Source organism: Lissotriton helveticus, chromosome 4_1 (assembly GCF_964261635.1).
Source record: "Lissotriton helveticus chromosome 4_1, aLisHel1.1, whole genome shotgun sequence".
NCBI lineage: Eukaryota > Metazoa > Chordata > Amphibia > Caudata > Salamandridae > Lissotriton > Lissotriton helveticus.
Genome location: NC_136063.1, coordinates 1,550,937,851 through 1,550,957,550, shown reverse-complemented (window position 1 = coordinate 1,550,957,550; position 19,700 = coordinate 1,550,937,851). Strand labels below are relative to the sequence as shown.

Sequence of the window (19,700 nt, the reverse complement as noted above, 5' to 3'; positions counted from 1 at the left end):
TTCCCATGTAGAGAACCTCCATGTAAAAACTGAGTATATGGGACTCAAACCCATTACTAAAAACGTAGGTGGGACTAACCCCCTTAAACACTGAGTATATGGGACTAACACCCAATACTAATTACATAGGTGGGACTGGAACCCCCTAGATACATAAAAAAATAAATCGTACTGTACTTGAGCACACGTAAAAGGTAAAATGAGAGTGATACATAAGAAAGGCTAAAGCTGCTAGACATAAAAAACTAAGGGGAATGAAATCAGAGAAAGGTGTGCACTACCTCAACTGAAAGAATATAATAAATGTAAGGAAACCAGCTCCTAAACAATAAACACCCTTAGTAAAAGTACTAGCACCAAGAAAAAACTAGCCATAAAAACAAACTATTCATCACTTAAACTCTCACTAAGTACAGTACATGTAAAAACTGACTGGGTGTGCTTACAATGTACCTGAATTTTTTTTTGTATGGCACTCAAAAACAGCAAGAAAATTTGAGAAATTAACTAAGGTGCCAAAAATAAAACACTTTAACAGAAAGATAACTGATGTCAAAATCATCACATGTTACAATTGACTGAAATAGCAGTTCAACAGGAAAGCCAGGAAATGCTGGTGAGCGGTGTGCCACTTGATCCAAAACGAAGGCACAAGGATCTTCGAAAAGCGAAATATACGTTTTTTTTTTTTGTTGTGAATACCACTTTAATTCCTCACTCGCCTACCGGACTGATGCTTGTTTCTTTGTGAGGAAATCAGGGACAAGCACAACAGCGAGTGAGGAAACTACGTGACAATGAGGCTCTCACCTTAACACAACATGGTTAAGACTGTTCCAAACTCTTGGGATATTTTTTCTTTTTTAGTTGGTGTAAATAAGCTCCAAGCACCGCACACAGAGGAAGAAAACTTGAAACCAAGCAACAGAGTTGATGTGATGTGTTCCCATAACTGTGGAAACTAAATGATAAAATGTCCGACCAGCGCTGCGTGCCATTGCGCAGTGACGCTTCAGGTCAGAGGTTGAAAGCCTCTGATGTTGTTTGCTGCTGACACAGTGCTGGGAGCGTAGAGAACTTTCCACTAAGACAGTTGATTCTACAACGTCATCAGTGAAGAGATGACTGCGAAGGCTGAAGGATCTCCGAGCTTTAAAACGGTAAGTGCGTGCATGAGCTCGTGGCAGTATTTCAAAAATGAAAGTGGCCGTTGGCAGCAAAATTACACAAAGGCAAAGTAAAATCTGAATAAAATAGAATGTCTCACCTGACTTTGCCCATCGGAGCACACAGCTAGCGAAAATTAAAGAACACAAATGAAAATAGGTCAAATAGGCAGTTTTTTTTTCTCGTAGGAACATCATATACAACTACAAGGGACAACAAGGTTGTTGAGTCAATAGCTCCGTTATGACACTACTTATAAAAAAAATAAGTTTCCATATGGGCATAACTTCCATGCTTGATAGTTCGAGTTCCCATTTCAGTTAGCCTCTCATTCCTTTCATGCTTGTTCGCTCGAGAAAAATGTTTGATGACAGTTTACATTCCACTGTTTCAGTCAAAATGAAACATTCGCCTTCAGTAAAGTTGAGATTCTTTAGTTACATCTCTTGTGTTACTACACACGCTTCCATCAATAATTGATAGTCAATTTAAAAATGTAGTCAGAATTTGTAAAGTGGATGCCTTCCGCCCAATAACGACTTTTTAACCCTTAACAGGTGGCAAAATCCCACACACAGCCCCTGTTTACCTTCTTTTCTTTAATTTTGCACACGTTTCTTTTTTAAGTATAGGGTTTCTTGTGACTGTGAAGGCTTCCGCTTGTTGACAAGTTGGTAGATGTTGTAGCACGCCTGTTCTTGAGCTGTCCGGTGAAGTGAAGTGGGGCATACAGGCGTGACCTCTCTCTTGCTTGTCATGTTACTCTTTATTTAATTACGCTTTTATTTAGGTTCCTTGCTTGAGAGGTATCTTTTGCTTACTTGCTTTAAAGTAGTTGCAATTCATCTGTAGGAGTGGTAGGTTCGTTGATCCATCGTCGCCATAAATAATGTAGTAATCAGGTCCCACACAGTAGATGATGTTAAGATGTTTATTAGAAGATAAGTAGATAAGATGGTAAAGTAGCCCCACCAGGAGCATCCAGCATGATGCTCAGCCCAATGTCAACTGTAGACCTCAGACCACTGAGACCCAACATTCTCTTGTGCATCATAGCTGCAACATTCTACAAGCTGGACTGGTAGTGGAGAAAGCATGTATACATAAACAAGATGCAAGAATACTACAAGTATCTTGCCCACTGTAATTAATAACATCTCAAGTGGTGACCCAGATTGAGAATCCAAAAACACAAAAGGAGAAGAAGACTTTGTGGACTTGTTTCCCAATGCCCCTGAAACTCCCAGCGAAGGCATGCTGTTAGACCTGGTACCATTGGCATGAGTCTCTCTTCCATTTTTCACTGATTGCCTCATCTCTTTTTGATGTTTTTGCTGGTTAGATGCTTTGGGCACTGTGCCACTGCTATTTAGTGCCACAGTGCAAGTGCTCCCTATTTTAAATTGATATCATGGATTAGTGACTCCATGATTGGCTTATTTGATTTACTTGTGAGACCCTGGTACAGTGCACCATGTGTGCCTAAGGCCTGTAAATCAAATGATGCTGGTAGGCTTGCAGCACTGGTTGTGCCACTCACAGGAGCAGCTTGTAAAGTGTGTTGCAGGCCTGCCACTGCAGAACCTGTGTGCAGTCTAGTACTGCCATGTCGACTTGGTAAGTGCACCCACTTGCCAGTCCCTAAACCTTCCCTTTTCTGCATATCAGACACCCTTAATGTAGGCCCATGGGCAGGGTGCATTGTATGTAAGAGGTAGGACATGCCCTGATGTGTGTGTCATGTCCTGATAGTGAATTACAGCCATTTTCGTTGTTCACTATTGCAAGGCTACCTGTCCCCATAGGCCAGAGTGGACAGTTTGATTATAACATCTTATAATCCTAACTGACACAGGGAACATGGTAGAAATTAGAATTTAGTATGCCTGAACTCAGGATGATAAAATACATCTTTTAGTAAAGTTGTTTTTTACATTCTGTGTTTGAAAATACCACTTTCAGAAAGTGGGTGTTTTCTTACCTAACCATCCAGCCTGCCTCTGCTTGCTTGTGTATTGAATGCCTGCTTTGTGAGTGACAGGGGTTGGGAGGCTGCAGGAGACAGGATGAGTCAGCAGAGGGCTGAATAGACCTATCTGCATGTAGAGTGGCGGGAGGAGTAGTAGCTGGGCCTGAATAGGGCAGTGCCTGCCTTCCACAATGCTGGCTCCACCTCCTGTGGTGTGGCTGATGACCCTGGCGAACACTGACAAAGGAAGAAGTTGTGCACTGGCAGAATGCACCCAGAACTGGTTTGGATTAGGTACAGATACCCTCTGTCTTCAGAGACAAAGGATTTGGCAGTATAAATATTAGGGCACGGACCCCAGGACTTTAGATTACTTTAGGGAAATCAAAACAAACATTTGCCAAGGAGAAGAACCAAGGACGCTGCAGGAGTTTGGACTTCCCTCTGCCAGTGTGCTGTCTGCTGGGTTGGCCTGCAGTGGTTTCTTTATTGCCAAGGAAAGGAGAAGGAACTTTTAAGGAACTTTCATCGTCTTGCAGAATACTTCTCCATGGGCTTGAATTTGAGCTTGCTTGCAGTCTGAAGCCTCAGGGATACAAACGACTTCACCCATTCTGTTTGCCTGCATCTGGAACTTGCTGTTCTAGCTGCTACAGAAGGAAATTGCAACACAAACGTCGGTGAATTATGTCATACTCCTCATCGAAGCCATGAGTGCTGCTCAGACTTACAACGTAGACCCGACACCGACTGCCGTACCACATCGGCACCAGCAAGCGGCATCGTAACCTTCCATAAGCCTTGTGCGCTGCTCCGACTTACAATATAGGCTCGATGTCTGCTGCTACGCCGTATTGACTCAGAAGCTGACATCAGTGCAGAGCCGATCCTCGACGTGTGTGGTCAAGAATCCATCGACACCGTGACATCATACGGAACCGTGGTTTCGGCACCATCGTGACGTCACATCCTCTCCGGTAAGGAACTGACTCCTGCCCTACTTTGCGCAAGCATCGATGACCTGACGCATTGCCCCCCGAAGCAAAGGACCAACGCCGCACAGCGCCAACAACACTGCATCCCCCGATGCCACGAGCTGTCTTTGTTTTTGCTTTTTCAAGGAACTGTTCTGTGCCGCTTTGACACTGGGCCCAATGCCTAGCATCTCGCGGTTGGCACCGTACTTTGAAATTTCTTTGACCTTGACGTCGTGATAGCTCCAGTTGGGGTTATCTGTTGCTAAAGACTGCTTTTAAGTCAATAACCTATTTTTTAACTACCTCTACCATCTTGAAGTATTATTTTAGATTACAGTATTTTGGATTTTTGTCATTTGTGGTCTTGTGTTAAGTCTATATAAAGAATACTTATTTTTATAAAACCTGTGTGGTGTCCATCTGTAGTGTTTTCACTGTATTGCTGTAGGTGTTCACAAATGCTTTACACACTGCCTCTGAGCAAAGCCTGTCTGCTCGTGCCAAGCTACCAAGGGGGTGAGCAGGGCTTATTCAGGAGTGTAATCCCCTTCCCCTGACTAGAAGCAAGGGTCCCTATTTAGTCAAAGGTGCAAACCATTGCTAACTAGAGACCCCAAGTTCTAACACACACCATACCCATTCCCATTGGAGGGGCTGACCTCCAGAAGAGGAGTTGATGAGCACGATGGAAGAGCACCTGAAAAGAAACTAGAAGATTCTCAAATCAACCAAGGCAATCTTTCTGAAGAAAGCCTTGACATTTGAACCAGGTCATCAACTGAATGTCAGGTGTTTCGCACAGAAATCAATTTACATTGTTTGAGTCAAATTATTTAAGGCCACTTACAGCTCACTTTAAGATGTTTGTGTCTCGGTCTAATAATTTATCAATCAGGATTCCTACACAGTTCCTGTTTACTAGTTGACACAGGTAATTAAGGCCATTGATCATAAACATTTTTGTGCTACTGCTCTTCTGAAATTAGTGGTTGGCGTAACTTGCGTTATTCCATGCATTGTAATTATGCAGAATTACTTATATTCAGTGAAAGTACACTTGTATTACGTTCCTAGTTCAAAATACACCCCTGTGCCCGAAATGGATGCAAGAATGCGTTTTGTGCTAAGAAACAGTGCTAAATACAGCAGAACATGAATAGTGAGTGTGAACGGCCGCTCATGTTGGCTAAATGTACTCTTGGGGTAGCATTTTTACCAACTTTACTACAGGCATTTACCCCTTTTTTTTTAGCACAAACTACAAAATGAGAATGCATTTGTGTACAAAGAAAACAAGCTTTCTAAATGAAGCAAAACATGCTAAACATGCCCTCGCAGTAGGAGTGCCCCCCAACACATTACTCTCAATTATGTGAGGAGGATTACTAATGTAATTATGAGCAATTCAGCGTAAAAAAATAACGCAGAATTACCGAAATTACTCTGATTACTCCGGCGTAGTTGAAATATCTGAAACTTTCCTTTCAGGGATACAGTTGAATATTAGTTTGAAGGAATGACTAGAATTTGTTGATCACCACTCCCTTTCTTTAGCTTTTGGAGGTCAGGTAGTAGACTTAGGTGGATCTGTTTCCATTTACAATTTTAGTGGCTCCATTACTTCTTGCAGGAGATGCATATAAGATTCTGAATTGGATTTTCTAGGTTGAAAAGTGCTTTGAGCTGTATATTACCTTTATGGGGCGGGGGTTACAGTGCAGAGACATTGTGAATGTGAATGTTGGGACTGATTTCTGCTGTGCTTAAAGGCCTCCATCCCAACAATTGCAAATATTCACAATGAGACACAAGCTTATTTCCCCAATTAATTTTTGTGTAGTCTACAGTTTGAACCTATTATGAACAGTCTCCTTTCAACTGCAAGGAATTTGCAAATCTCCTGAACCTTGAAGGGAAGCAGGTGGTAGCACAATTGAAAGCTTTGCACTGTGACCACTCTCTTTGTACATCAGGCTCCTGTGTTGGATCTGGTAGTATGCTTCAGAATTTAAATTGGTGCATTTACAATTTGAACATATTCCTATCAATCTGTTCCTGGCATTACTGAAGTATATTCCCTTTGGCATTATACATACATATGTCACTATAAATTCAATTTGCATGACGCATAACCGGTATTATATATGGACTGATTTACATTACTTTATATAATCTAAAAGAAACAACATAAAACGTAGATGATGCCTACATGTTACCAAAGATGTATGGAAAATTCAGTGTTATGCTCCTCGTGGTAGTGATCATTTTGTATTGACTAATTTCGTTCAAGCAAGTGCAAGAAGGTAACAAAGAGAACAAACAGACAGACTATCATGGGAAGCTTCTATGTTGAATGTTTTAGAACTAAATTGTCATATTTTTCAGTTTCTTCTCACATTCTCAGGTAAGAACCATCTATTTTCTGCTTGTGCTCACTAGATGTAACATGCTTTGTCATACTTGGGTGAGTTGCAGGATGACATATTGATTAATCTTCAAATCCCGTTTAAAGGACAGTCAATAATGGTGGAACTTATGAAGTGTAAGCTGGCTTGTTGAGAAAACTCTCCAAGTAAACAAGGTTTTTCCTCTCACTGGTTTACAACATTTTTACAAAGACAAAATGATTTGTGATGTGACACTACTTTACATGGAAAATTACTGAAATGTGTGATAAGTTTCCCATTTCTAGAAATGACAAACATAGATTTGACTGCAACCTAAACGCATGTGAAATATTAGATCCAGTTTATGGTACATCTTATATTTACTGATTCGATGTGCATGTTAACACCTTAATGACATGTGATATTGTGATTAGATAATGTGATAATAACGGTAACTAAGAATTCATATGTGAAAATTGAAGGTTTTATGTATTATAGATAAATAGTGCATTAAAATGCGTAACATGTGTGCTGAAAATGACAAAAGAAAAGTAAGTGTTACACAAGGTTAACAGCAATTTCATTTCGTAAATCTTTCTACTCATGTGCCTTTAAATATGTGTGCTTTAATAAGATATGATGAGCAAAGAAAAAAATATATGTGTGAAAGGGACATTTTCAAAAATGTATGAGTACTGTATACTTAGATGAATTAATTATAAATTGATTGCACTGTTTATTAATGCATCTATTTGTGAAAATAGTACCATGCAATGCAATGCGAGATTCATAGTTTAGCATCATCAATAAATTGTATTTCATGAAGGCCTCCAATCTTGCTTCTTTTTTTCCAAAGGTGAACTTATGAACTGAATAGTCTGAAGCCTTTGGGAACTTTCCATAAAGTTACAATTTGTGTTCTAACTTTCAATTGCTTCCTTTGACATTTGTAGCACAGTCTGATAGATCATGCAACAAAAACTGTTACATCATAGAACAGATGCTTGAGAAACTAGCAGACAAAGGATGAGAGCATAAACGTGTCTATTTACTGACTGCCACATTGTTCATATGACTAAATTTACAATGATTCTAAGGAAATTATGAGTTATGAATTACATAATTCTTCTGGATTTGTATGCTTTTTACCTACTACATCTCCTCCTATCTCAGACGACCAATAGGACAGGAGTGGTCTGACAAGTTTAGTGATGCCGAGGGGTATCACCCCGGAACGAAATGGAGTATATTAGCTCACACATTTGAACTAAACAAGAGAGCGCCCTTGCCTTTGAGAGACTTGTTTACCCACCTTGCGGCACAGAGACTGACAATTTAGACATCCAATAACAATGTGAACTGTGACGTACTACTGCGATCTGCTGCTGGCTGGTATGCTAGCATAGTGGAACCTTTTTGGATGAAAGGGTTTGTGTCACACGGCTGTGACACTAACGTTACAGCAAATGGACAGAAACAGATTAACTGTCTTTAATGTACTAGAAGTGGTAGTTTAGAACAATCTGAGCTTATTAAGGGGTTGAGTGAGGCTCAACTGGTTAACTATTGATCTAAATCCATTAGTTAATTCTTGATTGTAAATGTTCTGGTTTATGATGTAGGGATACCTGGGGGCTGGAATCCATGGTTGTTAGACCCAACATCCTTGGAGTTGTTTTCCCCTAACTTTCTTACCATCAGGACTATCCAGTGCTTATGCTCTCTGCTCAAAACATGGTAACATTGCTTTATTCCCAATTGGCATACTTAATGTACTTATATCTCCCTAGTAAAGTGCACTAATTTTAACCAGGCTCTGTAAATTAATGCTACTAGTAGGTCTCCAGCACTAGTTGTGTCACTCACTTCAGTGGCCCTTTAAACATGTCTCAGGCATGTCATTGTGGAACTTCTGTGTGCAGTTTTAAAATGCCACGTTGACCTAGCAAAATAACCCTTTTGCCAGGCACAAACCTTCCTTTAAAACACATACAGGTTACCCCCATGGCAGACCCTGGACAGCCCAGTGGGCAGGGTGCATTGTATTTAAAAATTAGGACATGCAGTTTTAACGTTTACATCTCCCAGTAGTGAAGAACCCTTGAATTTGTTTTTCACTATTGCTGCCTTATTTCATTTTATAAGTGTAATTTCCAAATGAGAAGAGATAACTGCTTCATGTTTTGTGTCTCTGGAATCCTAGTGGTGAAGTTGGATTTTAAATTACAATTCAAGCATCCTAGGATTGGTTTCAGGAAATCACCCCTCATCAGCCAGGATAGCTTGAATTGAGTGGTATGGTGAACATGGGACTCATGGCTGGGCATCCCTGTCCCACTTGAGGTGTCAAATGCAAAAATAACTATTGATGGACGGAATGCTGAACAATGTCAAACACTCATCCCCACTACAGAGAAATGGGCCTAAATCCATCTTTTTGTAGCTCATCATGCCAATTCTCATTGCTATTGACACACCTAAAACGTAGAACTATGGGGAATATTAGCAAGGGCAATATCGCCGCTTTAGAGGGACTTTTTCTAGCTAAATATCACCCTATTAGCAAGCTGTCGCTAACAGCAGTTAGCGACAACTTTTAGGCAATAGCTACAGGTTTGGGACCCGCTTTGCATGTCAGCGATATTTATCGCTAATGACATGCAATGTGGGCATACCCAAACTGTTAGCGACTGAAAACAGTCGCTAACACAGCTATCGCCTATTAGCAAGGCAGGCGAAGCGATATAAAAAAATCGCGCTAAGCGCGTTTATCGCTATAAACTAACGCCTGCTAAAAAGTTGACTTACCTGTATAGTCAATGGGGGTGGATTATCAGAATAACCCCTCCCAAGCTCATGACGAGCTCAGCTCGTCATGAGCCATGGTTCTCGTGTGCTCATGATGAGCTGAGCTCGTCAAGACCATTAGAACGCTAGCACGCTGGGGAAATACCTCTGCTGTGCGAAGGTTCTACACAAACGGGTGGGGTCATGACGAGCTCAGCTCGTCATGAGCACACGAGAACCGTGGCTCATGACGAGTTGAGCTCGTCATGAGCACCGGGGCGCTGTGCGCGCCCCTCCTCCCCCCAGCACGGCAGGGGAATGACCCCAGCAGCCAAGGGGTTAAGCCCCCATTGGCGTTAATGCGAGAATATCACTGGATTTCCAGTGATATTCTCGCATTTCGCCACTATCGCTGGATATTTTAGCACAATGGAGAAAAACGTTGCTAATCGCATGTTTTCTCTGCTAAAATATCGAGCGATAGCCAGCTATAAAAATGTTTAGCGATAAATATCGGTAATTCTTGCTAATAGGTCCCCATGAGTGTATTAGTCTAGAGACTTTTATCGGAAATAGGACCAGCATAGCTGTAGCTCTAAGCCCATACTCTTGAGAATTACATTGATATGTACATGCAAGAGTAATACAGGAACACGATTACCAGCCTCTGAAATAAATCCTTTTGTGACTCGCCCCCAATAAATATTTACTAAATCATGAACTACAACACAATTATATTTAAATGATTGAAATTGTTTACATAAAAGTTTTTTGTCATTATGTTTGACCACGAGAAAATGTTGTAAGTTCAACGGTTCATCCTGTAAGAGATATGTGTGACCAATAGACCAAGTACAATGCCACATTCCATAAATTGAGTGAAAGTGGCAGACGTCAAGAGTTAGGTGTTACCTCGCACTAGACTAAAAAACACAAACAATAGTTAAGTGCAAATATGCAGGATTAAGACCCTATTGTGTAATGGGAAAATAAACAAAAAAATGTTTGCACTAACCTCTAACTTTAATTAATATGAAATGGAACAAGCACATAAGAATCTAATTCACGAAATACAACTATATTTAAGCCAAGATCTGTACAAATGGCAGACATTTTGCAAAATCAGTTTTCTTCAAAGAAAACTCGTCAACAGAGATTATTTAAAGACCAGGCTGTCTTTGTTATATACTCTTTTACACAGAAATATTATAATGACTTATACTCCACGCACAATGAAATTGTCTTTATAATGATGTTGGTATCCATTGACTCCATTTTTACAGTAGCAGTGTGGTGCCTAAACTTGTCATAGTACTTAAAGTGACAAGTAGCTGGCTTTCTGCTCCCTCTTTCACGCATTGAAAAGCCACCAGGATTTTCTGTGCTGGCTTAGTGAAACAGGGCATCAATCCCTGTCATGTGGTTTCGTTTATGTCCAGAACTACTAGAATAAGCTTCCGTTGTCACATCCGCTTCTTCCCATTTTGTTTCCCAAATGATAACATTGCTTGGATCTAAATCGCTTCTCAGAGTGAGGTGCTTGGATCATTTAGAAAGCTCAATAGATATGTTAAAAGATTTCATCACGGACTGCTGAAGTAGGTATCATATGTATTAGTCCAGGCAGGGTAAATTTGTCTGAAATTAGAATCTTCTATCAAACACTGTTTGGCTTTGCTGCATTAGAACATTTTGAGGGCATAAGGGAGTTTATGCAGACAGTTACCACCTCCCCTCGTGGGGGGAATTCTGAAGCCCTTCATACATTTTACAGATTTAATTATGAGGCTGGAAAAACCTCAGATTGACCTATGTGTTTTAGGTCAGAATCTACAGGTCCCATCCCAAGGGTCACCCCGAGAGGTAGGATCATTTTGCCTGATCACCCTCAGAAGAGCCACAGCTAATTAAGTTGGAGGGATGCTGTGAGAAGTGGGTTCTGACCCCCCTTAAATCTCACTAAGTTATTGATTTTGATTTAACTTTTTAAACTTTGTCCCAACTAGTGTTTTGGATCTCAATTCTGTATGAGCCTAACAAAAGGAGAAAAAGAGTCTGACTCACTTTAGGGTTCTGTAAAATGTTTTTGAGTGCTCCCCTTTTAAAATATGACCTACTGCTGCGCAGCTGTGGTAAGAGCTCTATGCTAGTTGAATGTGTGCGCAGACTAATTGTGTAGAACTACTAACTCAACTCACTATATGTACACTGATAGCTTGTAGAAGATGGGTTGTTATGTAAATTGATTATGAAGTATGCAGGCCCAGTAGTTTATGAGGCATCCACAACAAATCCCATTCTTTTTACTATAGTGTGGGTCAAAGTGCTTTGCTATGAGTGGGGGTGTTTTCCAATGTTCACACTCTAGGTGAATGCTGCATCAACATATTAATGTTACTGTGGCTTATCATGGCAACATATTTAAAATTACTTTCATTATGTTTAAAAAAGTCCAGAGTCCAAAAATATTATTAATTTTGCTATATTTGCTCTTCTTCATTTACTTTGAGTTTTGCAATACTTTCCTGAGTCAGCCCTAAATGAGATACCAGTTGTGATCTAACCTGCAGGGAGGTGTAAGTTGGTTTGCTGCGGATCTAGTAGCGCAAAACCCTCTTCAGACAGTAGCCCCATTTCGAGGGAATTAGCCTTCACCCGGCAGTGGAAGAGGTTGAAGGAGAAATCGATATAGGCTGAGTAATGGTCACCCGCAGGACAAGCAGGTGCCTGCCCTTTTCACAAAGACAGAGGAAAGCAAGTAGACCTCTGACAACAGTCAAACTAGAAGCTCCCTTTGATGTCTTGGAGATCAGCAACCATTTGACAGAGGCTGTTGATTTTCCCAATATTAAAAAAATCATTTATGCCATGCTATGGGCCAGCCAGTTGGCTGCACCAAGAAAAGTGTCTGTTAGTGGTGGAAAGATGAAATGGCATCTCTGCATTAGGCCAAGCTCTCTCCCAACTACATCTCCCCACCTCCAGGTTTAGAGCCTTGCTAAAAAGAGCAATGCTGAGAAGAGGAAGGACAAACCCTTTGTAGACACATCCCTGTTTGAATTGAAGGAACACTCTGGAAGCAAATTTCTTGGGACTTTTTTAACCCTCTCTAGGGTCCATGGCACTGACGTCTCCACTCCCTCTACAGTACATTGGCGAGTGGACACACTGGGGACCCTGAAGGGGGAGTTTTCTGTTGACATCTGTGGACTGGTCCTGTGGTTGGTACAGCTGGTGGGGGACTCCCTGATTCTTGCTGGGCACATGATCCCAACGGCCTGAGGAAGGCAGGCTGGCAGTGTACCCTACTTGGAGGGTCAGGGGCTGCAGCTGAATCCCAGAATGGAAAGCAGGTCCTAGGCTCTTCTAAGCTCCTTGCTGCTAGAAGAATGCAGCTTATATTTAGAGCTGTAAAGAACCTTACAAGAACAGGTTTGATGAGTCGAAACATTCCCTCATTTGAGGGATAGCAGTCTAAACCAAGCTCTATGACTTACAAAACATTTGGAGGCCAGGAGGACTGGAATTACCCATCCTGGTGGTTGTAGCATGCCACCGGGCACAAACCTGTGAGCACCCTATTGGAAAGGCCCATAATGGCCCAAGATGCTTCCATTTGTCCCCACCCCTTATGTGTGAAAACAACTATATCACATAAAGTAGTTTATCAATTACATCCCAAGCGTGTGCCAGTGCCCTGGGGAGGCCATCTCGAAAAAGAGCTTGAATGCTGCTGCCTACTTTCCTGATTCCTTATCGCCCAGAGAAGGCCAGTACCTTTAAGGAATTCATCAAGAATTGAGTGTGTTGTATCGAGTAAGACAATCTACCCCTTAGACAGCCTGGGGGATACATACCACTTGGCCCAACGAGCATCATGGCCTAGGGGAAGCACCCTCTGAAGTGGGTGGCTTCCTTAGACCATGAAAGCACTGTTCTGCTCACCCACACAGGAGCAGGGGAGAAAAGCAGCTACTTCTCCTACCACAGGGTGGAGTGACAAGAATAGCAGCTCCCCAACAGCACCTCGATTAGCCATGCAGGTGTGAGTATGGCCTGGGTACATTGGCTTGGTCCCGCCACCACCCAAGCATGGTTCACAGATGCCCCGGTGAAAAAGTGGTAACCACTCAAAATGAAAAGCGCTTGGCTTCAGAAAAGAAATTCACTTGTAGCGTAGCGGTATCACAAGAAAACCCTGAATGCTAAAGGTGCACTGTGCATACTTCTCTGTTGGTTCAACCAGGAGATGCCAGGGCCCGTCTGGGAATATCTGTTGGCTCTATGGAGCTTTAAGATATATGGAACCCTCCACTACTCCCAAGAGACTTTTCCACAGTTATGGAACTATGCCCTAAATCACCTAGATAATCAAAAAGAGTGAATATGGAAGACGTTTGTGGAGTTGTTTTCAACCTGTGGAGCAAGGGTGCTAGCCAAAAGGCTCTGGTGTTTATTAATTTTTGTTGTAGGGTCCTATGGCTATGTAGTGAAGAAAAAAGGCTCTAACAGTGAATGTTTTGAATACTGAAAATTGTATTTACATGAGCCTTTTTAGTAAATCAATAAATATATTTATATACCAATGAATGGTAGCATCAGCTTAAACGGTTTTGCATGCCATATTACATTATAGTTAACAAGTTCTTATCCTGTTTTTTTTTTATATTGACTTTGACAACATTAGTAGTTATTGAGTTAGGGCTCGCACATTCACTGAATGTTAAAGCACATAGGAGCAGGGTAACTTCATCAGGTTATATTACTTTTGAGACATTTTGTTAGTGGCTCCCCCCTGTGATTGTGAAGCCCCTTTTGAGGGTATCATTGTAGGTATTTGCACCTGGCATTTTGTAAATGTGTAGTTTGTGTGTAATATGTAGTAGTATGTGTTAGAAAGTACCTTTCCTTTTGAAATGAAAAAGCACAGACTGGACAGTGATTTATTGAGTGTTGTTTGTTGTGTTGCTGAGTTCCGAGTCTCTAGTGCACAACACCTAACCTGAGTAAGCCTTGGATTGCTCTGAGTCGCTAACCTGAGAGTCAAGTGCTAAAAAGGGGTACTTTGTTCCCTGTTTGGGGGTTCACCATACAGGGGCTCAGGATACCAGTTAGCCCCATTTGTCAAATTGAAAGCATGTTAGCCCAGGGTTCGTCCAAAATGGATTCATTATGGTTTTCCCTTTAGTTCCTATATATAATGAGTATCATGTGTTGTGAAGCTTCAGGTCAAGTGCAGCAGATGGTCCCTGTGGAGTGGAAAATAGCTGTAATGTATTCTCTCCATCTTCAAGGACTTCTCCAATATTATTCAGATTGATTGATTTAAATGTTATATTTGGCCTATATTTTCCAAAGGTTTTCTGTGGATGGTGCCTGGGGATGCCACATTTTTGCTGGCACCAGCGAGTTGGTTAGGGTGACTCCTAGACCCCCCCTAATGAATGAGGTAATACCTCTTATGCCCCCCCCACCTTACCTACTTCTCAGTAGTCCCTATTTGCCTTACTGCTAACAGACTCACAATGCAATGTGCCTGGGCAATCTCAAGATGGGCAAAGGCTTCGGACACACAAAAACACACTAATTATTCAATATGGAAACAAAGGGGTGTCGTCCTCTCATCCCTGATGGCCAGATCTCCATAATATTCATGTGTGATAGATGGTAATAAGTTGATTTAAAATGGCGATGGGGATGCTGATAAATAGTAGTATGTATTGGGTGGTTGTTCTATGACTCCAGTGTGATTTTGGCAATCAAGGGACAGGGTTGGACATAACTGAAGTGAATTATTTTCATGGATAAATTAACATAGGATCTAATTTATTGCCACGTTCATGCTAGCTTCAGCTGAGGAATATACAGTACTGTAGAGGCATTAGAGATATGTAAAGATAATATTCACATGCACATGCACACGCACACACACACACACACACAAAACCGCACACACTGATGTATGCCAGGTTTTATGCTATAGCGTGCCCTAAAGAAAGAATGTTCTCTGAAATGACTGTAGACTAGAGCAGTGGTACCATATTGTTCAATACATTGCCACCAACATTGCATTTCTGTTGGACCTGGCCCTCTCTGCAGGGTCACCCCTAAACTCTCTGCTTTTTGCTAAAACTAAATTTGTTCGCCTTGGGACTTTACCACTGCTAACCAGTGCTAAAGTGCTAGTGCCTAAAAACATGGTTAAATTGGCTTATACCCAATTGGCATATTCAATTTACTTGAAAGTCCCTTGCAGAGTGGGTTACCATATTCCCAGGAACTGTAAAATAAATGCTACTAGTGGGTCTGCAGAACGTATTGTGCCACTCATGTAAGTTGCACCTTGAAACGTGCCCCAGGGCTGCCATTGCAGCCTGAATGCAGTTATAAACTGTCATGTTGACTTGGCAAGTAAAGCTCCTTAGAAACTCTTTAACAGCCCCTTTTATTGCATTTAAGCCACCCATAAGGTAGACCCTAGGTAGTCTAGAAGGCAGGGTGCATTGTAATTGAAAGGTTGAGCACGTGTTTTTACGTAATACTTGTCCTGGCAGTGAAACCCTCCTAAATTTGTTTCTTTCTACTACTGTGAGGCCTACCCCTCCCATAGACAACATTAGAGATTCCTTATTACATTTAAACAACTGCAATTTCCAATTGGGAGCAGGTACCTTTGTCACGTTTGGTGTCATTAGAAAAGCCTCTTTAATGGATTTTTGCTTACAATTTTGAAAATGCCACTTTTAGAAAGTTGAAAAAGCAATTCTAGGACGTAAGTCTTAGACAGAGTGCGCACTACCTAATGCACTCAAAACTGAGTGTTTCAACACAATGTTAATCAATTACTAGGATATAGAGTGCATCACCGCTGTTTTATGATTTACTGTTAGAAATTTGGCATTTTTATCCCCTTAGATGTTTTGTTCCTTTAGCCTGTTTTGGGGCACATGACTGGGTGTAACTGACAGACTTTGAATTCCTCCCAGACATTCACAGAATAGAGGGAGTAGGTGTTCCTAAGTGGGCCATTTACTGGGAGGATGAGAGGGCAGAGCTAACCACAGCTCCACTTGCAAGTGAATGGGGAGTGCTTTGTCCTCACACAAACTACCTTTTTTCTCCACATTGTCACTGTAGCCAGCTTCGAGCCAGGACACGGGAGTCATGAAATTCCATGTACTTCAAATCCACTGTCTAGAAGCTTCTCCCACCTTCCAGAAGGAGGCCATCAGTGTAAATAAAGAAGACCTCAGACACCAACTTTTCAGTACACATCTGGACATATGGCCTCTGCCAGGAAGAAGGAATGCTATGCTGCTGAAAGGACTGCTACTCTGCTGGATTTCTGTTCTGCTGGACTGCTTTTTGCTTAATTGCTGCCTTGTTGTCCTTCTGCCTGTGATCGGAGAACTGGATCTGCAACTTAATACTGAACCAAGGAATGTCAGAGTGGTTCCAAGGTCTAATGTGTTGGCCACCTCATCTCAACATCAGGGACATAGAAGGCTCCCCAACACAACATCCTGCACCAGCCCCTAGACCCAGATGAAGCAATTACCTGACCCCAAGTGCTGCCCCTCAGATCTGAACCCTTGGTGTGTCCTCAGAGAGCAATATTGAAGTTTTTGGGAATTTCCCAATGATGAACGGGCCCTTTCGCACCAAGACCTCACCTCCTTGGGAGCAATACGACGCGGACCTCTGGCAGCCACCTCTTCGCATCACGGCATTCACCACTTGTGGGAACCACCAACACAAAGCTCCAGAAATGCCCATCCATGAGACATGGACTGCTCTTCAAGCTACTTTGGAAGACTCCGGCAACACTCTCACTGCTCCTTGTGGCCCTCTCCACAATAAACTGGACTTTTGGCACTGATTTGAGAAGGTAAACTTTCAGTGGGACTAATATGGTTACTGTAGCCAACCTGCCCTCCATAGTGGTCCACCTGAACTTGTGACTTTGTCCCTATCCAGTGCTCCATGTATCCATAGTTGGCGCTTAATGGTTTTTGGCAATATTTCTACTAAAATATTTCAAAACTCAGAATTCCAGTTCTACTGATAGGATTTTTGTCATTTTGCTGTCAAGTGATTTATTAAATTGTACTCTATTTTTCTAAATTGGTATGGTATTTTTTTAGTGTTGTGTTTTCACTTTATTAATGTTTGTTGGCTACATTAGCACTCTACACATTGCTTCTAAGTTAAGCATGAATGCTTTTGTGCCAAACTACCACAGGGTTAAGCGCAGGTTAATTTAGTAACTTTTGTGGTTCACCCTCCAAGGGACTGTGGCTGTTGTCTGACCTGGAAACACACCCCAGTCAACCAATGGCCCAATTTCTCACAACGTTTTTGCCATAAATGCTGCTCATGTACCATTTCTCTGTTTTCTTTTGATTTTAATATCAAGCTTGCTTCTTTCAAGGCAAACGTTAATAGAAACAACTACTTTACATTTAGATTAGGTTACCAAAGTTCCAATTAATGTATTAGTTAACCTGGATCAGAGAGGCCACTGTGCATTACAACTGTCCTTACAGTACTTTGTAGGTATGTTGAACAGACAAAACATTAGGTGACTTACCTTTCTTCGATGTGATGGCACAATAAAAAATGTTTCTATGTTATGCTTCTTCAAGAAACTGTTCCGTTCTTGACCATATCCTGGCTCGACCTCATAGTCCCCATTTAGGCACTCTAAAGTGGTCTTTGTGATATGAACCTTCCTGGGGAAAAAAATGAAAGGATAACAATGAAGCTGAAACAAGGGAGTTTTACATAAAACAAATGGCTAGTGAAGATCTCTTGTCTTTTCAATATCAGGTTCAATTGTTTTAAAGCTGAATGATATTTCACAATCTCACTAGGAGTGTGTGGAATTCCAATTCCATTAGCAGGGTTTTTTGAGGGTGACAAATGTTCCATCATTTTAGTCCTTTGAAGTTCAAGTGTGGTAGATATTGATCTGCCCCTCCCATTAGTTGAGAATGGCCAAAATCTAGTCCCCCTTTGTGATACTGTCTGGGTGTAATACACAACGTAGTCATGTAACCCAGGATACAGGCTGCAGGAACCATATGGTTGGTACGATACATGCCAACTATGTAGTTGTTACCTGTAAATATTAGGACTATAGACAATGAGCAGAGTAAACTAGCTCACAACATATCACACGCTTACCATGTTATAAAAACTCTATGTCAGGTACACAGGTTTTATTGTCCTAAGTTGATTGTCTACTTTGTACTCGCACTTCTCTATGTTTTTCTTGCACTTTCTATTATTTGAGTCATATGCGTCACTTGTTTAATTTTTTTACATCCGGGCGAGCTGTTTAACTCACGAGTGCTCGCGCGTTTAATAAAGTTTGTACGGAGTTTGGTGGTTGTCTAGGTGACGGCTCGTGGAGTGACGCCGATGACGCCCATGCGCTGTGTTATGAGCGCGCCGATTGGATAAATCGGCTTTGAAGCAGTCTCTACCAATAGGTTGGCGAGATAGACCGTGGCTCTATGGTTGTTTAAAGACACGCTCTTTCGTGTTTCTAAACTCGAATGCTTTGAGTCTAATGGAGTCGGATACTCGTTGTTTGGAGAGGATTCTTGTAAGTGAGAACTCTATATTTCCGTAGTACCTTTCTAGTATGGTTTTGGTGCGAACGTAACACTGACAAAAGCTTTAATATCCCCAGGGTGTTACGAGGTTTACGGGAGTGGCGCTTATGGTGTCGGAAACAAGTGGTTGAATCACCAGTAAGCGATGGGCTTGGCATTAGTCCTAATGTGACTTTTAGAACTTGTGGAGCACTAGAGTTTTTTTGTACATGATTGTTACAGTATATTTTCGGTTTGAACCCTTTAGGACAAGGAGCATCGGATACATTGGACTTGCGAGCCCCTTAGTCATCTTTTCATAGGTACGGGAACGTCGCATTTCTTGTTTACACTTGGTTTTATGTTGTTTCTAATGATATGTTATGCAAACAGAACATTTTGATTTGATTTTTTTCTTATAGTCTTCGTTTAAAAACCGATTGGATTTATTTAGTGACAGAGGGATTGGCCCTATAACATTGAAGTGAGTTATCTAGATTCACGTATTTATGGGCACTGAGGTGACTTTTGTGGGGGCGGAGATTTACTGTTTTGCTTTTAGAATTTTTTTTAATTTATGAACCTTGAACCTGATATGTAATATATTGTTTGCTAATGCTCAATGGATCCTTATTGATGTCTTCACTGATTGGCTTGTACATTATTTTTAGATTTCAACATTTCCCCTGACGAAGGGACTACAAACCAGTCCCGAAATGCATTGGGCTTTTCTACATTTTCAAAAAACATGTTGTTTATTGAATGATGTTCACGATAATACATTGTATATGTACCTTTTCAAAAAGTGATTTTC

At 41.4% G+C, this 19,700-nt stretch overlaps 1 protein-coding gene across 3 annotated transcripts in view; it reads right to left on the bottom strand.

The window, feature by feature from the left end:
• The window catches only part of ADCY1 (adenylate cyclase 1), a 1,411,272-nt gene that overhangs the window by 449,315 nt on the left and 942,257 nt on the right, over positions 1 to 19,700 (bottom strand). For all 3 annotated transcript variants that reach the window (XM_078685844.1, XM_078685845.1, XM_078685846.1), the window contains one exon: positions 17,878 to 18,019. In XM_078685844.1, coding sequence (XP_078541970.1) covers positions 17,878 to 18,019 — 142 coding nt within the window. The remainder of the gene's footprint in view (positions 1 to 17,877; positions 18,020 to 19,700) is intronic.